The sequence below is a fragment of the Lactuca virosa genome, chromosome 4 (assembly GCF_052849685.1).
Source record: "Lactuca virosa cultivar CGN04683 chromosome 4, Lactuca_virosa_CGN04683_v6, whole genome shotgun sequence".
NCBI lineage: Eukaryota > Viridiplantae > Streptophyta > Magnoliopsida > Asterales > Asteraceae > Lactuca > Lactuca virosa.
In genome coordinates this window covers 184390987-184408633 of record NC_136429.1, presented here as the reverse complement: position 1 = coordinate 184408633, position 17647 = coordinate 184390987, and the positions used below count along the sequence as shown (strand labels likewise).

General features: G+C 40.1%; 1 protein-coding gene across 2 annotated transcripts; it reads left to right on the top strand.

Annotated features, from left to right (window-relative positions):
- The first annotated feature begins 11189 nt into the window (after positions 1–11189).
- Positions 11190–13072, top strand: WRKY40 (WRKY DNA-binding protein 40). Of its 2 annotated transcripts, none has more exons than XM_079044776.1 (5): positions 11190–11368; positions 11499–11564; positions 11729–12070; positions 12167–12283; positions 12399–13072. In XM_079044776.1, the coding sequence occupies exons 1-5, from the start codon at positions 11294–11296 to the stop codon at positions 12777–12779; spliced, it is 981 nt and encodes a 326-aa protein (XP_078900902.1). In that variant the 5' UTR covers positions 11190–11293; the 3' UTR covers positions 12780–13072. The 2 variants fall into 2 exon arrangements, with proteins under 2 accessions (XP_078900902.1, XP_078900903.1); XM_079044777.1 differs by having other exon boundaries at positions 11191–11368; positions 11732–12070.
- Positions 13073–17647: the final 4575 nt, after the last annotated feature.

The following is a 17647-nucleotide window of genomic DNA, read 5'->3' as shown; positions in this document are numbered from 1 at the left end:
TTAATTAATTAATAGTAAATAAATGGAATATGGAATATTCTAGAAATGATTTGAATACCATAGATAATTAATACTATATTTGATATTTATCTCTAGGGTTTCAAATCACCTCCCTGTAAATAGAGGGCTTTAAATCCAGTTTTGACATATAAGAAACATACCTCTAAGCTACCAAAATTCAGAATTCTCAAAACCCTTAAAGAATCCTAAATCTTTGTTTCCACATCGTGGCCGTTTAATCCGTATGTGGTGATCGAAGAACATAATTGAGGTTTCGATTATGTTTGAGCTCGAAGTTTTAGGATTGCTTGGATCTGTTTCGTGTTTGTGTATTGGGTGCGATCATGGAAGAGGAACTCTCCTTTGGGATCTCTAGTCCAATCCACTATCTCGGAAAAAGAAGAAACCAACTAAGAAATCATAAGTATGTTTTCTATCTATTGATTTCTAATACGTTTCATCGATTAGTGAGTTTAGATCCCACAAATTTTAGTTCAGATCATATTTTTTTTATTGTTTCTATTGCCCTATGTTTTTGATTTAATAAGATTTGAAACCCATCAAAAACATTATAACACTTTATATATGGACCATCTAACAATATTTGGGACCCTAAAGGTCCACTAAAATATAACCATTATGGACAAGCATGACCCATACATGTCCTCCACTCAATGTAACATCCTGTTTCTGATCGTCCGTGATTAGGGTTCGTGGGCTGCAACCGAGCAAGAAGGAGTCTCGGGGTTGTGACGAGTTGCTAGGAGCTTAGGGCATCTCGTCACCTATCCGAGGGTATGAGGTTCGTGGGAATTGGGGTCATGTCGAGGAAGCGATGACAGTTGATGATTTAGCAAGATAAGTCCTTTAGTTGAAATTGTTGGCAGCGGAGTACGTTGGGCGTACGTGTGTGTACACTTAGCGTACTCATGCGCGTGACATTTAAGCTGAGCCACCTAGTACGCTGGGCATACCAGAGGGTACGCGGGGCGTACTAGGCACAGAAGAAAACCCTAATTAAGAGAAGTGTCCCTATATAAAGAATGAGATGGCCGCATTCCTGGCCACCATCCTCATTCAATAATCCCCTCTAAACCCTAATCCTCGTTCTTGAGCTTTTGTGTGACCATTGTGAGCTTATAAGTGTTATTGTGGAAATTTTGGAGTGAAGAAGGAGCATGGAAGAGAATAGAGTTGGAGTCCAGGCTTTGGATCTGAGCTTTTCTGTGGTTGGAGCATCATTTGGAGGTATAAAGGTCAAAGCTTTCCCATCCTTTTTGTTTTGTGCATGATATGGTCCATTTTAGGGCTTTTGGTCCCAAAGCTTGAGGCTTTATGAGTTGTTGCACTCCATAGCTTAATATTTGTCCTTTTAAGTGTTTCTAGTGGTGAAGATCCATAAAAATGCGGTCTTGAACGTAAGAATCAACCCATGCATGAGATTTGAGCATTTTGAGTTAAGAGAATAAGAGTTTTATGTGTTTGTAACCTTATCAGCCATGCAAAGGCTTAAAGTCACTAACTTTATGGAGTAAGAGATGATAGGGAGTCCAGATCTGAGAAATAAGTTAAGGTCTTAATGGATTAAGACCAAGAGAATGGACTAAAGCAAAACTAGGAATACGCCCAACGTAAGTTCTACTACGCCCCGCGTACTGGGTTGGAGTCCCCGATCAGTTTCATGTATGCATGAGTACTTTGAGCGTAGCAAGAGAGGTACGCCCCGTGTAACTCCACTGTGGGCTTTTGGGCTGGATCCTATCATGGGATGTGAGGGTTGGGCCTGAATCTTTGGGCTTGTGAATTAGAGACTATGAGCAGAGAAATATTATAATTATGCCTTAGGCCCTTGAGTTGGGCTTGTCACTTGGACTTGAGAGTTGGGCCTCGGGAGAGCCCATTCATTATTGGCCCTTGGTAGGCCCAATGGGTTTTAGATTGTTGATGGTATGGTTAGCGGACTTCCTTTAGACCTATTTAGTGAGAGTCTGGACTTAGTCCCTAACTGGGTTATTTGTGGATTTGGCACAGAGTTAGTGGCCGGTGCGTAGCAGCAACGTCTATATGAGTTGTTCATCATCCGAGGTAAGTCTTCTCACTATACTTTACCTAGAGTGGTAACTATTTGTGACCAGAGGGTCTTATGTGCTTGCCTGAGTTATGCATTTTATGTGTGATATGTGTTGTGTGCTATGTTATGCGATATTTAGCCTGGACCGGAGGGTCCAACGAACTGTGATATATTATGACTAGACCGGAGGGTCCAACGAATTATGAGACTGGAGGGTCCTCACTTAGACCGGACCGGAGGGTCCAACGAGTAGTGAGAGCGGAGGGTTCTCACCCAGACCGGACCAGAGGGTCCAATGAGCCATGGGACTGGAGGGTCCTACTGAGACACATCGGACCGGAGGGTCCTATAGAGTTATAGCCTCGAGTGGCTAATATGTGTATTTCGTATTTTTGGGAACTCACTAAGCTTCGTGCTTACCGTGTTATGTGTTATGTGTCTCAGGTTTTTCTCAGGATCGCGGGAAGGCACCGGCTCGATTGTACACACCAGTAGAAGAGTTATGTTTTTGAGGATCCTGTATTTTAACCAGTCAATTATGAAACTTTGAAAGTGTAAACTTATTAAATGAGATTTTGTGAAATGAATTATGAGAATTACCTGATTTTAAAATAATTTTTTTTTTTAAAATTACGGTGTTACAAGTTGGTATCAGAAACTTGGTTTGAGGGATTCGGATGCACCTTCGGGTGTGTTTGAACTCAAACTGAGGATTTGAGAAAGATTTTCAAAAGAGATAAATTTTTCTAAAAATGAGAAAGAGTTTAAGGGAAAACAAGTTGGAGCAGTGTGTACAATCAGCCAAAGCCCGAACGGTGATTTCCCAAAATACCCTTACTTTTGTGATAAGAGATATTTATGAGATATTTTATGAGATATCATGCATGCTAGAGATAGGCTAGGTAATTCATAATTTAGGACTAGAGTGTCCTGATTTGTGATGCCTTAGCCTAGGAATTACTGCTATCTGTGATTTGCTTTTAAGTATGTACGGAGTAAGAGTATCCAGCATGAATCCTTTTTAGAGAGGGATTGGAGTAGAGGAGTAATCTAGGAGAGATATCTAGATGAGCATTTGAGGAGTCTACTGAGAGAGTAGTCAGATGCCTGCGTGGGGTAAAGTTGCTTGAGTTCGGTGATATCCTTTGAGTATGAGGAGAGCAATTGGGAAATAACCTAGAGTGGTTTTACATGCTGGTAGAGATTATTCGATGCCGGAATGCTGCTTGCTTCGTGATTTATGGAAATTTTGATGATGGGAGTCAGCTACTAAGTGAATATGACGATATTCAGGAAGTAGATGACTGGCATCATAAGGAGTTCTTCAGCAGTTGATGGCGGAGAAGTGTGAGAACCTAGGAAAAGCCTAGGAGAGAGTGACCCTAGTCAGATGAGTACGTTGACAGAGTAGAGCATTTCGCAGAGGAGCGAACACGCGTGAAGGGATTGGTGATCGAGAAGGTTGGGCAGCTACTTAGGAACTCGGGGATGGTCCGTGTAGAAAGTATGGGTAGACGTGGCAGGTAGTATGGGTATGTACTACTGAAAGTAGAGGACCCATACTCGATACAGGGAGCATTCCAGAGGTTTTAAAGAGCAGATCGAGAGGTGATGTCATGGTTCGAGTACCATAATTTGTAGCAGATCGAGAGGTGATGTCATGGTTCGAGTATCATGATTCGTAGTGTATTGAGAAGAGAGAACATGGTTCGAGTACCTTGATTCGTAGCAGATTGAGAAGAGAGAACATAGTTTGAGTACCATGATTCGTAGCAGATTAAGAAGAGAGAACATGGTTCGAGTACCATGATTGTAGCAGATTGAGAAGAGATAACATGGTTCAGGTACCATGATTCATAGTTGATCGAGAGGTGGCCACATGTTTCGAGTACCATGACTCGTGGCGGTTAGTGCTTATGGTTTACCAGTTATTCTGTTGTGATTGGTTAGACTGATATCAGATGTGAAAGAGTGTGGGGCCAGAGGTCCATGTTGAACGAGTTTCAATGGAGCATGCCTTGAGGGGGGAAAAACGAGTTAGTTCCCGAGGGATTTTTGGTGAGATGCCAGTTGGAGTCGCAAGACTCGGTGAGGAGTAGCAGATGGTGATTTATGGAGGATTACGGTTAGAATTGAGCAACCGGCCGATAAAGGAGATGCCACCTTCTGTGACCAAAGTTGTGCTAGTTCTGTTTCCTGTGAGAAGCAGAAGAGATATTGAGACTTTCGGTTTCTGAGCTTAGGGGTAGACCCTGTGGGGTAGCATCGGTTGCGATGTTTCACCAGAGTATCTGGGCAGTATGTCTACCGCAAGGTAGTATTATAGTAAGAGAGGAACATCAGTGGTGACTGAGGCGATCAAGGACAAGGATATACCCTATCTGAGTATAGTAGGGCATGTGTTAGCGGCAGTGTCAGGTAATCAAGAGGAGCATTGTTGGGGCAGTGGTTTTCGTTGTCTGAGTTGTGTATCGACAATGAGAGTGGGATCTCGTGCTTTGATGATGATTCCCGTATTGGGAGGCTGGTCGAGGAGGCAGAGATGAAGTGTGTGACAGTGCATTATTTCCGAACCGAGAGTCAGGATTAGTTCGGAACAGTTGGGGTATTCGGTGGTGTGTCGGTCTGAGGCCTCGAGATGACTAGAGGCAGTCACATCGTGAGGATTCTGAGATTTTTGTCTAAGTTACGGGATATTTGGAGTTGCTTGGTTTCTATCGGGAAGATCAATGATGTGATTACGTGTTACGTTCCAAGGATTAAGTGTGATGTACCCGGTGAAACAATCTGTGGAGTAGACTGTGAGTATGCCAATTGGTGATGGTTCGAACCCTGAGTGGGGGAGGACTGAGTATTTTATTAAGAGGATCAGAGATTTGTTCAGGTACTATTAGAGAGCTGGTTATGGAGATCTACGGTGCGGACACATGAAATCTAGGTTATTGGTGGATGAAGCGAGGTGCAAGGTTTGCAAATGTGGAGTTCGAGGCAGTTGAGTCGCTGATTTCAAGGTGCAATTGCTGAGAGATGTGGGTATCGGTATAGATTGTGATTTATACTCCAGGAGTGGCAACAGTTGATTTGTCAACCAATTGCAGAGTAGATATGAGTAGTTATGTATGGATGGTGATCAGTACAGGATGGAGCTTTGGATTTTCGTCTGCATATTTTCAGTCGTTGACGATTTATTTCGTGTTTCAATTTGTGAGATGAGAATATTTCAAGGTTTCAAGTTGCGTAAGTGGAAGATCAGTGGTTGAGGCAAGACATCGTGAGATGCTGTGATGGTGTACCGGGGTATCTGTGTATGATGCCCTAAAATTTTGAATTATTTTGAGATTTGAGTTGTAAGTGGAGTATCGAGTGACTATTATTCCAGTGGGAACCCATCAGTTAATTGTCCCCAGAGCGAGACTGTCTAAGGGTGTACTCGTGTTGGGATAAGTGCCTGGCTTACGAGAATTTGCATCTGGAGTGGTAGTGCATAAGTTGGGTGAGTGTAAGCACCTACCTATGTGAACTGCGGAGCATGAGTTGGTGAACTCAGTGTGGTGATGTGTGATGATGAGGTTATGGGGTGATAAGAGAGCAAGTGGATCCGGGTGGAAGTATTCGCTTGGGATTATCAGGAGAAACCGTGGAGTGAGCCCATGTTGAGTCATTGAGCGAGATAGTGTTGTAAGACTACGGAGAGCCGTAGCATCCATGAGTCAGCGAAAGAGAGTGTCGTGATACTGCAGGGAGCCGTAGTACTCACTGATTAGAGAGAGTGTGTTTTGATACTACGGGGAGCCGTAGCATTCACTGGATAGTGGGAGTGGGTTGTGATACTGCGGGGAGCCGTGGTATTCATTAGTCAGTGAGAGACTATCGCAAGACTGCGGGGGAGACCGTAGCACACAGAAGTCGATAAAAGTAAATACTCTTCTGCCGAGGGGAGGGGCTGTAGTATTCGCTAGTCAGAGTATGGCGCAGAGGAGTTCTTAAGCTTGGGTAACCTTACCGTTTGAGTCTTCGGGAGCCTGGTTGCCGAACCAGGGACGAGACGGGGGTCTCCGTGTCAGTTGGGAATTGATATATCCCAGGTTGAGTGGGTATTATCGTAATCGGAAGGAATTGGGGAGAAGGTGTGTGCTTAAATTCGCGAATCTTGAGTCATGAGTTGAGTACCAGATTGGAATCGAGTGGTTCCAAGTCTGCTGTTGAATCAGACTCTCGAGCTTGAGTCTGGATTCGTTCGTGTGTTGAGTAGGCGAGATGAGGTTTCAGTTTTGTAGATGGGTTTCATTTTGAGGGATATTGATCTTCATCGGATTTCTTAGACCGGAGTGGGTCAGATTCGTTGGTATGAGAATACTCGCGAGACACATGGAACAAGTGGGTGGTAGATTACAAAGGTCGGAAGCGAGACGATTTCAGATGATTGGTAGCATTCACTTGGGGTAAAGCGAACTTCGTGACTTGTGTGTCGCGATGAGCCGATATAGTTATCGTGAGAAGGAAGTAGGTGAGATGTTTTGGTTTGCTATGAGTAACCTTTGGAGGTTCATCTATTGGGTCGGGAGCTGACCTGGTGCTCAGTATTGAAGGGGAAATCTGAGAGGAAGCTGGGGCTTATGTCTATGGGTGTCAGAGGATACTTCCAAGTGAGTATAGTGTTCTTAGAGTCTGATAATCAATGAGAGATTAACATGATATTTTGCGAGGACGGTCTGACAGGTAGACAGACCACTAAAGTTTTCTAGTTCGGAAAAAGTCAGATCGAGTACCGCAGCGGCAGATGGGTCTGTCCTTCTTCGGGGTCGGGATTTCCTGTTCGGATCAGGTGTCTTTGGAAGAGATTGTTGTATGATAAGAGGTCCTTTCAGTGGTGCTTTTTGGGTTATCGGTTCGATCTATGTGTTGATAAGGAGCGATTTCGAGGGCGAAATCTAATTCAAGTGGGGAGAATTGTAACATCCTGTTTCTGATCGTCTGTGATTAGGGTTCGTGGGCTGCCACCGAGCAAGAGGGAGTCTCGGGGTTGTGACGAGTTGCTAGGAGCTTAAGGCATCTTGTCACCTATCCGAGGGTATGAGGTTCGTGGGAATCGGGGTCATGTCGAGGAAGCAATGACAGTGGATGATTTGGCAAGATAAGTCCTTTAGTTGAAATTGTTGACAGTGGAGTACGATGGGCGTACGTGTGTGTACGCTTAGCGTACTCATGCGCGTGACATTTAAGTTGAGCCACCTAGTATGATGGGCATACCAGAGGGTACGCTGGGCGTACTAGGCACAGAAGAAAACCCTAATTAAGAGTAGTGTCCATATATAATGAATGAGATGGCCTCATTCCTCGCCACCATCCTCATTCAATAAACCCCCCTAAACCCTAATCCTCATTCTTGAGCTTGTGTGTAACCATTGTGAGCTTATAAGTGTTATTGTGGAAATTTTGGAGTGAAGAAGGAGCATGGAAGAGAATAAAGTTGGAGTCCAGGCTTTGGATCTGAGCTTTTCTGTGGTTGGAGCATCATTTGGAGGTATAAAGCTCAAAGCTTTCCCATCCTTTTTGTTTTGTGCATGATATGGTCCATTTTAGGGCTTTTAGTCCCAAAGCTTGAGGCTTTATGAGTTGTTGCACTCCAGAGCTTAATATCTGTCCTTTTAAGTGTTTCTAGTGGTGAGGATCCATAAAAATGAGGTCTTGAACGTAAGAATCAACCCATGCATGAGATTTGAGCATTTTGAGTTAAGAGAATAAGAGTTTTATGTGTTTGTGACCTTATCAGCCATGCAAAGGCTTAAAGTCACTAACTTTATGGAGTAAGAGATGATAGGGAGTACAGATCTGAGAAATGAGTTAAGGTCTTAACGGATTAAGACCAAGAAAATGGACTAAAGCAAAACTAGGCATACGCCCAACGTAAGTTCTAGTACGCCCTGCGTACTGGGTTGGAGTCCCCGATCAGTTTCATGTATGTGTGAGTACGCTGAGCGTACCAAGAGAGGTACGCCCCGCGTAACTCCTATGACACCCACAAAAATCATGCCAAATTTAAACCTTTAAAAACGTTTCAAACCATTAAAAATCATTACAACTTTGTTTTCGAAATGTTTAATATCCGAGTTTACCAGAAACATAAACAAATCATGAGGAGCTGTACGATCATGCCTTCGCCTTGCCGCGATCCCCTGATGTACCTGAAACAATAAACTGAAACTGTAAGTTCGGAAGCTTAGTGAGTTCCCCCAAAATACCCATACCCACAATAATACACATATAATCGTAAACAACATACTATGGGTCCAGTCAACCATCGGGTTGGAATACCCCAGGCCCTCAACCATCCGGTTGGAATGCCAACATACTATGGGTCCAATCATCTTTGGGATGGAATACCCCAGGCCCACAACCAACAGGTTGGAATACCCACATACTATGAGTCCAGTCATCCTCGGGATCGAATACTCACGGCCCACAACCCACAGGTTAGAATGCGCAGGCGTATTGGCTTTCGCACAAAGCAGATAAGCCTCAACCACCAAACAAACATGTGCACATATAACAGATAATCACATAACAGTCTATAGACACAACCGATCTAACAGATCATATCACATAATATTATCCTACCCTCTAGGATACCAAACTAACAGGTTATACCACATATCACATATTATCATCCTACCCTCTAGGATACCGATCTAACAGATCATACAAGCATAACATAACCAATAAAAATTCAAAGGGCCGGCCTTGGTTCCTTAGACCCTTGAGTATAGTGAGGATAACTCACCTCACAACTGCCACCTGGAAATAGAAAGCTCAACTCCCGGATCACCGCCACCAACTCCACTACCTATATCCAACACATCCCAAAGTTCATAAATTCCCGAGATACCCCTAGAAGTCAACTGGTCAACCCTTGGTCAAAGTCATAGTCAACTGGCAACGTCAACAGTCCATGTTAACCTCAACTCGTCGAGCACCCTCAACTACTCATTGAGTCCTTGCCTAATTTTACCAACTCGCCGCGTTACTCATCGACTCGCCGAGTCCAGGGCAATCTTCAACGGACCCGCCGAGTCACTCTACTGACTCGCCGAGTCTACAACAATCTTCATCTGACTCGTCGAGTCGTTCATACGACTCGCCGAGTCCCTTCAGTCCTTCATCCATACAGATGCTTTTTAAGTCATGCAAATGCTCCAGATTGCAGATCCAATAATGTAATATGTTTGGGATGGATTTATTTTTGATTTTATATATATTTGTCTTTTAAAAAATATGGGTTTTATTTCATTATTTTTCATAAACAGAAGAAAATTTGAATTATTTATGCAATAAATATATCATATTAAAAAATATAATCGTTTTTTATTAAATAATCTTAAAATTTTCATTGATAAAAGTCAAACTGTTATAAGGAGGTCACAAATAACCATAAAACGTTTTTGATGTTATTACATAAACATTTTACATAGTATTTAAGATCGTTTGCTAACAAATAACCATAATACCTTTTAAAATTGAATAAATGAATAAACACGAACCTATAAAGGAATGATGAAAACAAACAAAACATAAAAAAACAATAGTAATACTTATATCGGATGATTGATAGTTATCTATATTTTTATTTTAATCTATTTATTTGTTCAAAACGTTAAAGAAGAAATTATATAACGTAAACGAACAAAAATTTAACAAAAATAATAAATAATCTATATAAATAAAACGTAAAAAAATATTATTTAATGAGTAGATGGTTGATTGAAAAAAAACAAAAAACGATGGGTGGGACTTTTTTTTTTGAAAAACCCCTTCCTAATATGTTAAAGTAACCCTTGTTTAAGACTTTTTATAAAAGGACTTACGCAGGCTTCAACATTTTCTAAGAATTATATAAGGAAATGATAAAATGTGGGATAGGAGGATATTATCTAATTTGGACCAATACTTTTTGAAAGATTTGTTTAGTAGTTGTACAAATTGCAAGTAACCTTGGCAAAGGTGGGCTTGACTTTGACTAAATGCAAAGACTTCTTACTCTCACAGCCGACAACACTTTCTCCCACACACACTCTCCGTTTCCTTTTTTTCTTCCTTCTTTGTCTTCCTACCATTCATTATAAGAAAAATAAAATACAAATTCTGATCCAATAAAATTTCTTATATATTGTATTATTCACATATTATTTTTCAATTAATAATCAAATATTCCGAATACAAAATTTATTACATTCATTGTAAATCGACACAAATATTGAAAGGGACGTCACATTTCTGTTTATGTTTCTAATTTATCCGCTAAAAAATGTTATAAGCTTTTATCACGATTCTTTTTATTCAACTAAAATGAAAAGTATAAAAATCAATTTTTTTAAATAGATGGATAAAAATATAAATTGAAATGTATTGAACATGACTATTGTGGTTTAAAATTAGATAGTTATTTTTTATCTTTTGTTTTACAGAATATATAAAATCATCAATCTTAACTTATGAATTTGAGATCGGAGAATTAAAATTACGTAGGTAAAATAAATAATGTGAAAATACACTAATATCCGGTTAGTAGCAACGATGTTGAAAGATTTTAGTGAGATTTGAACTTATAGCGTAGTAAGTATTAAGATCTAAAGAACGAAAAGTTTTATGTATATTTTAATAAATAATTATTTTAAAATTAAATATAGACCTTTATTTAATTATATAGTCATAATAATACATGTTTATAAATGTTTAATTATTAAATTCCATTTTTTGTATAAGTTATTTAGTTAGAATCTTATCGGCATCCGAGTCTTCTATTTAATTCAAATTGATGGTATAAGTTTTTAAAGGTTAGTTTTGAAAATATATTTCTGTAAATATACGTATCAAGTTAAATTATACTATGTGATCACGATTAAGCATTTGGAACTATTATAAATTTATAACTTATAATAAAACTAAAAAGAATAATACAAATGAGAAGCTAATTTAAAGTTTTCAACTAGAGATATAATAATTAACAAATAACCTATCTCCATCTTGACCATAATAATATCTGTAGCAACCCACCTTCCTCTTGTCTTCCCTGTCAATTTGCACCTCCTTATCTATATATTCTACTCTTTCTTTTCATTCAGTTCTTCAGTTCAACTCTCTCCTTCTCTTTCTCTCCCTCTTTCTCTATAACTACTGCAAGATCAATCTATACTGCAACAGGAGTTTTCTTTCAAGAATCTTTCCATGGAATATACAAGCTTAGTTGACACTTCGTTGGATCTTAATTCAAACCCTTCCCACTTCCTCTCTCTAGTTCCTGTAAGTACTTGGTTACGGATATACATACACATGTATCTAGATCATATATATCTATATATACATGTGTAATCCACACACATACAGATGGGTTTCTCTTTAGCTTACATAGTTTCTTGATTTTGAATCGCAGAAACAAGAAGTTCAAAGCAGCTTCAATATTGAGCTGGGATTGAAGATGTCTTCTGTTAATGATCAGGTATACACCATTTTTCACTTCTGGGTTCTATCATATATATATAATATACATATATGTATATGTATATATATACTCTCTCTCTCTCTCGCTCTCTCTCTCTCTCTCTCTCTCTCTCTCTCTCTCTCTCTCTCCATGGCTTTATCATTAAAGGAGATGTTTATTAGCAGGATGCAAGCGAGTTGGTGGAGGAATTGAATAGGGTGAGTGCAGAGAACAAGAAGCTCACGGAGATGTTGACTGTCATGTGTGAGAACTACAACGCTTTGCAAAACCATTTGGCTGATTATATAAGCAAGAATCCGGCACCATCAGATAGCGCCACCAACAACAACCCCAAGAAACGGAAGCCGGAAAACCACGTGAACCAAATCATCAACAATGAGAGAGGGAACTCCGAAAGCAGTTCAAGCGATGAAGATTCTTGTAAGAAACCTCGACAAGAACAAAACCTTAAGGCCAAGATTTCTAGGGTCTGTGTTCGCACCGAAGCTTCAGATACAGGCCTTGTAAGTCCTCTTGATCCATTCTATATACATTAAAGAATATTATTTCTAGTATTTGCCAAGATTTGTAAATCTGAATGTTATATTTGTTGTATACAGTTGGTGAAGGATGGATATCAATGGAGGAAATATGGACAAAAGGTTACAAGAGACAACCCTTCTCCTAGAGCGTATTTCAAATGCTCTCATGCTCCAACCTGCCCAGTCAAAAAGAAGGTAAGAAGCCATTGCCAACTTCTATATATATCTTCATTTCAAAACACAAATCTGATACGAACTTCATGTTTCTAAAGTCTAATATGTTCTCGTTGTTTAATCTTGTTCGGATTAGGTTCAAAGAAGTGTCGAGGATCAGTCGATCTTGGTAGCAACTTATGAAGGAGAGCACAACCATCCAAACCAAGCTAAAAACGAGCAAGCCGGTTCATGTTTGAACCGAACTGTGGCCACCACCACTCTCGGTTCAGTCCCATGCTCGGCCTCCCTGAGCTCATCCGGACCCACCATCACCCTGGACTTGACAAAACCAGTCACTAACGCGTCGGATGAACAGAAAGTTGGTGGCAACAGAAGGGTTGACACACCCGAATTTCAACAGTTTTTGGTAGATCAAATGGCATCTTCGTTGACAAAAGATCCGAGCTTCAAAGCAGCATTAGCAGCCGCAATTTCTGGAAGAATGGTTCAACAAAATCAGTCACAAAAGTGGTAGAATTGGTGGCTACTAGCCATTGGTGAGATCATGGATGATGTAGATACCACATAGTTGAAAAAGAAAAACAAGTAAAGCACTAGTGGTAGGAAGCTTCGATCTGAAATGAGATTAGGAGGGAAAAGTTTGTACCCAAGTTGTGGTGGTTGATTGGTTGGTTTGATTTGATTTGGTTCCAATTTTGAAGGGACTTTGCTCGATTATAGGAGACACCCATACGAACCAAATGGCTAAAGCCATAAGATACTTGAATTGTTCATATTAAAGATTATTTCGGCTTTTTGATTCCTCTATTTCGATCTTATAGTTGGTTCTTTTTGTGTTTTTGAATATGATATACGGTTAAGTTTAATGGTGTTAGACGTTATATCTTTCACGTGGAAAAAAATGGGCTTTATGTGGTCCAATGACGACTCCAATCTATCGAAAGATTCAAAGTGGTCCTCAAATTCAAGATGGACAATTTAATGTGCAACACTTTCACATGCCTTTTTATTCAAAATGAAGGGACATTTTCTTCTTTTGGGTGCTTGAAAAGACATGATAATTGCATATTGCATCTAGAGACTCCAATGAACTCATTTAAGTAACTCTACATAAACTCAATGGAAATATTTTTAAATTATTTATTCATATAATAATTTAATATTAAAAAAGTTATTTATTTTTTTTTTTTCAGACTCATTATTTACGCGGCAAATAAAATTCTATAAAAGTAAAAGCCCACGTCTAGCATGAAGCTAAGACAAAGGCAACAGATACATTTACATGAAAAGATAATAAAATGAGAACTTCAATATGCTCGACTACCACAACTAAGGTTACACCTATTTATGCACCAAACATATGAGAGAGATATGACATTATCTGGAGCATCCTCCTCTGGCACATATTACAATATTGTTCGTTTTGGGCATCCGACACAAAAACTTCTCAGAGGGTCACCAATCCCTGAATTGTTCTCGCCTGGGCACGCTTAACTGTAGAGTTCTTATGAGATTTGTTGTCCTCACGACTTTAAAACGCGTTTGTGACAAGGAAGGTATCCACACCCCTTATAAGGAAATGTTTCGTTCTCCTTCCAAGCCGATGTGGGATCAGGTGCATGTACCACCCACCTTCACCCCACATTATAGGGTTCGACATCTCCGTCGAACACATCGACCCGTACTCCATCTCTGATACCATTTGTAACATCCCCCTCGGGCACGTATCACAATATTGTCTGTATTGAGGTCCCGACACGAAAACTTCCCAGGGGTCACCCATCTCTGAATTGCTCTCGCCCGGACACGCTTAACAGCAGAGTTCTTATGGGATTTGCTGCCCACACGGCTTTAAAACGCGTTGTGTTAGGGAAAGGTATACACACCCCTTATAATGAATGTTTCGTTCTCCTTCCCAGCCAATATGGGATCAGGTGCAACCCACCTAAGGTGGGTGGTACTTGCACCTGATCCCACATAGGCTTGGAAGGAGAACGAAGCATTTCCTTATAAGGGGTGTGGATACATTCCTTGCCACAAAGCATTTTAAAGCCGTGAAGGCAGCAGATCCCATAAGAACTCTGCAGTTAAGTGTGCCCAGGCGAGAACAATTCAGGGATAGGTGACCCCCTAAGAAGTTTTCGTGCAGGGAGCTCAAAGCGGACAATATTGTGATACATGCCAGAGGGGGATGTTACAAATGGTATTAGAGCTAGGACATGGGTCGATGTGTTCGACGGGGACGTCGAACCCTATAATGTTGGGTGAAGGTGGGTTTCACATGATCCCATATTGGCTGGGAAGAAGAATGAAACATTCCTTATAAGGGGTGTGGATACCTTCCCTAACACAACACATTTTAAAGTCGTGAGGGCAGGAAATCCCATAAGAACTTTGTAGTTAAGCGTGCCCGGGCGAGATCAATTCAGGGATGGGTGACCCCCTGGGAAGTTTTCGTGTCGGGAGCCCAACACGAACAATATTGTGATACGTGCCAGAGGGGGATGTTACATTATCTGTGATTTTGGTTGGGGGCATTTATCTTCTAAAAAAACTTATTGTTTCTCGTCGTCCATATATTCCGAAGAGTACAAAAAAAGATCATATTAGTTATCAATCTTTTGCAAGGATAATTACCCCACGAAGCAGCATAATCTATGAATTTCAAAATACTCGAAAATTGTCTGTTTTGAATCCCACACCATTCTAGCACCCACTGTCGAATAGTCTTTCCAAAATCGCAACTGATGAGTAGGTGGTCTGATAATTCCAAAATGGTACTATATAAGTGACACTCCAAGGATTGGACGATAATAGCCCTGTAAGCAAGTGCTTCAACAACCGGTATTCTCTTCATGGCAGCCTTCCAAACAAAGCAATACAGTGGTAAATGAAGCCCATTCAACTTACAACTACCAAACTTCTTGCATGAATTATGATTTTAGTTTGATATATTTTAAGTCAAAGTTAACTAGATAGGGTTGTGGGGCTCGGCAATACCTGTTCGTGCATATAAATATCACCGAATACGAAGTTGAACCGAAGAAGTTATGGCTGATTGAAGCTGGAATAGATTTTGGTGAAAAACCGTCACCACGGAGCGGAGATCAGAGCTCCACGTCGTGACAAGCCATGTTGTGGAGAAAATTATATGTTTTGAATCCCACACCATTCTAGCACCCACTCTAGAACAGTCTTGTCAAAGTTGCAACTGATGTATAGGTGGTCTGATAATTCCTAAATGGTACTACATAACTGACACTCCAAGGATTGGACGATAATACCCCTGCAAGCAAGTGCTTCAACAACCGGTATTCTCCTCATGGAAACCCCCCAAACTTTTGGGTTTTGAGCATTCTAACACTCCTACGGTGTACATGCAACCCTAGAAACCTTGGATCTATGTTTTCTCTAAAATGCATGCAAATTTGATTTCCAAGGTTTACAACCTAACTAGCATGTTATGGGGTACTTGTAATACAAAACTTTAAGTAGAATAACATACCTTTCTTTTGTGGTTGATTGCTTGGAGTTTTAGAGCCTAGCACCAATAGTGTGGATGCTTCAAGTGGTGTCACAAATCACCCAAAACAACTTGGAAATACTTGAGAGAATATGATGTTCTCTAAAATCGGCCCACTCTTGTTTCTCACACACACACTCTAGTGCAATTCTAGAACCAAGGACCTCTTTATATAGTATGGAGGATTAGGGTTACACCCTAATACCCATGACTCTTCATTTACCTAGGATCCATGGGTTAAAAGCTCCATGGACTTCCATATACTCTTAGCCCATCCTAAATAAATCTTAGCCCAATCCATATATATGTAAGAGTCCATATTTAATTAGCCTCTTTTTGATCTTTAAATTAATTTGCAAAATCAATTCTTGATCAACACTAGTTAAATAACATGACTTCATATTAATATATTATATCTTATATTATATTAATAGATCATAAACATCTTATTCTCAAATGTATATCCATACAAATTGTTAGGTGAAGTGCAACCCCAATGGACCATGCCGGGTCAGGTCAAGTTCATACCAAATATAGTTACAGACTTAGACACCTTATCCTACAGTCTCCCACTTGGATAAGTCTGATAACTATAGTTTCAAGTATAACTTCAGGAACCAACCGGCAATCGTAGCTCTTTAAAACTCTGTTGAACTATGAAGCGCCATTTTAGATAAGTGATCATATATTCCTCTGTTCTCAAGATATCAGCCAGACAAATACATGGAACAATGTCATACTTATTGTCCAGCAGTTGTTTCTCGATCTCTTATTTGTTTGACATAGAACTAAATTGAACACATCAATTAGGTTCTGACCGGGCCCGGCACATAAGCCAAAACCAAATCATCGAGGGGCCCAGATATCGCTTCAATTGCTAGAAGGAACAGATAAACTTCGACTCATATGCTTGTACTAACTACTAGTTGAATTATGCACAAAAGCACGTTTTATAACATCATGTTACTGATGTGTTTTCGTACAATCAATGGACAACCAACTGATAGTCAACAACTCATATCTCTAGGTTTGAAGATATATATGATATTACCATCTCACGATCACTCGAGATAAATTCCATGAAGTGATACAAGTGAGCGTGGGTTTAATCCAATACTCAGACCTTATGAGTACTCATAAATGTTGTAGCAACCATTGCAATGTCTAATGCACCTTAGACAAATCATACAAGCCAAATTCATGACAGTCTTAATTCAATACCTACTTCCAACGTATGATCGACTGTGGAGAGTTTTGAATAATATAATTATTCAGGAAGTCAAAACATGCAAAATTGAAACAATAGTAAACGATTAAAATATGATAGTAACATTTTACTCATAAATAAATAACAACTTTTATTTAATCATCAAATGTCAATTACATTTTACAAGTTTCAGAAATCTAATTATTAAAACTAATATCGTCCCTCAGCCCGATGCTTCTTGCATGCTGCAAATGCCTAACCCTTGTCAGTCCCTTCGTGAGGGGATCTGCAGGATTCTCTTCTGACGATACCCTCTTTGCCACGAGGAGTCTTTCTTCTATCTTGTGTCTTATGAAGTTATATTTTCTGTCAAAGTGTCTGGATCTGCCATGATCTCTTGGTTCCTTGGCTAAGGCAATCGCACTATTGCTGTCACAGAAAATCTCCATAGGCTCCTGTATAGCTGGTACAACTCCAAGGTCTCCAATGAAGTTCTTCAGCCATATCGCCTCCTTTGGCGCTTCACTTGCTGCTATGTACTCTGATTCACAAGTAGAATCAGCTATTGTCTCCTGCTTGGAACATTTCCAAGTAATTGCTCCTCCATTTAGGGTAAAGACCCAGCCTGACTGAGAGCGGAAATTATCCCTGT

Bases quoted from the DNA above. Each gene is read 5' to 3' on its own strand.
- WRKY40 (XM_079044776.1), top strand. From the start codon at position 11,294: ATGGAATATACAAGCTTAGTTGACACTTCGTTGGATCTTAATTCAAAC. The intron at 12,071-12,166 runs GTAAGTCCTCTT...TGTTGTATACAG, and splicing joins AAGCTTCAGATACAGGCCTT to TTGGTGAAGGATGGATATCA. The intron at 12,284-12,398 runs GTAAGAAGCCAT...TGTTCGGATTAG, and splicing joins CCTGCCCAGTCAAAAAGAAG to GTTCAAAGAAGTGTCGAGGA.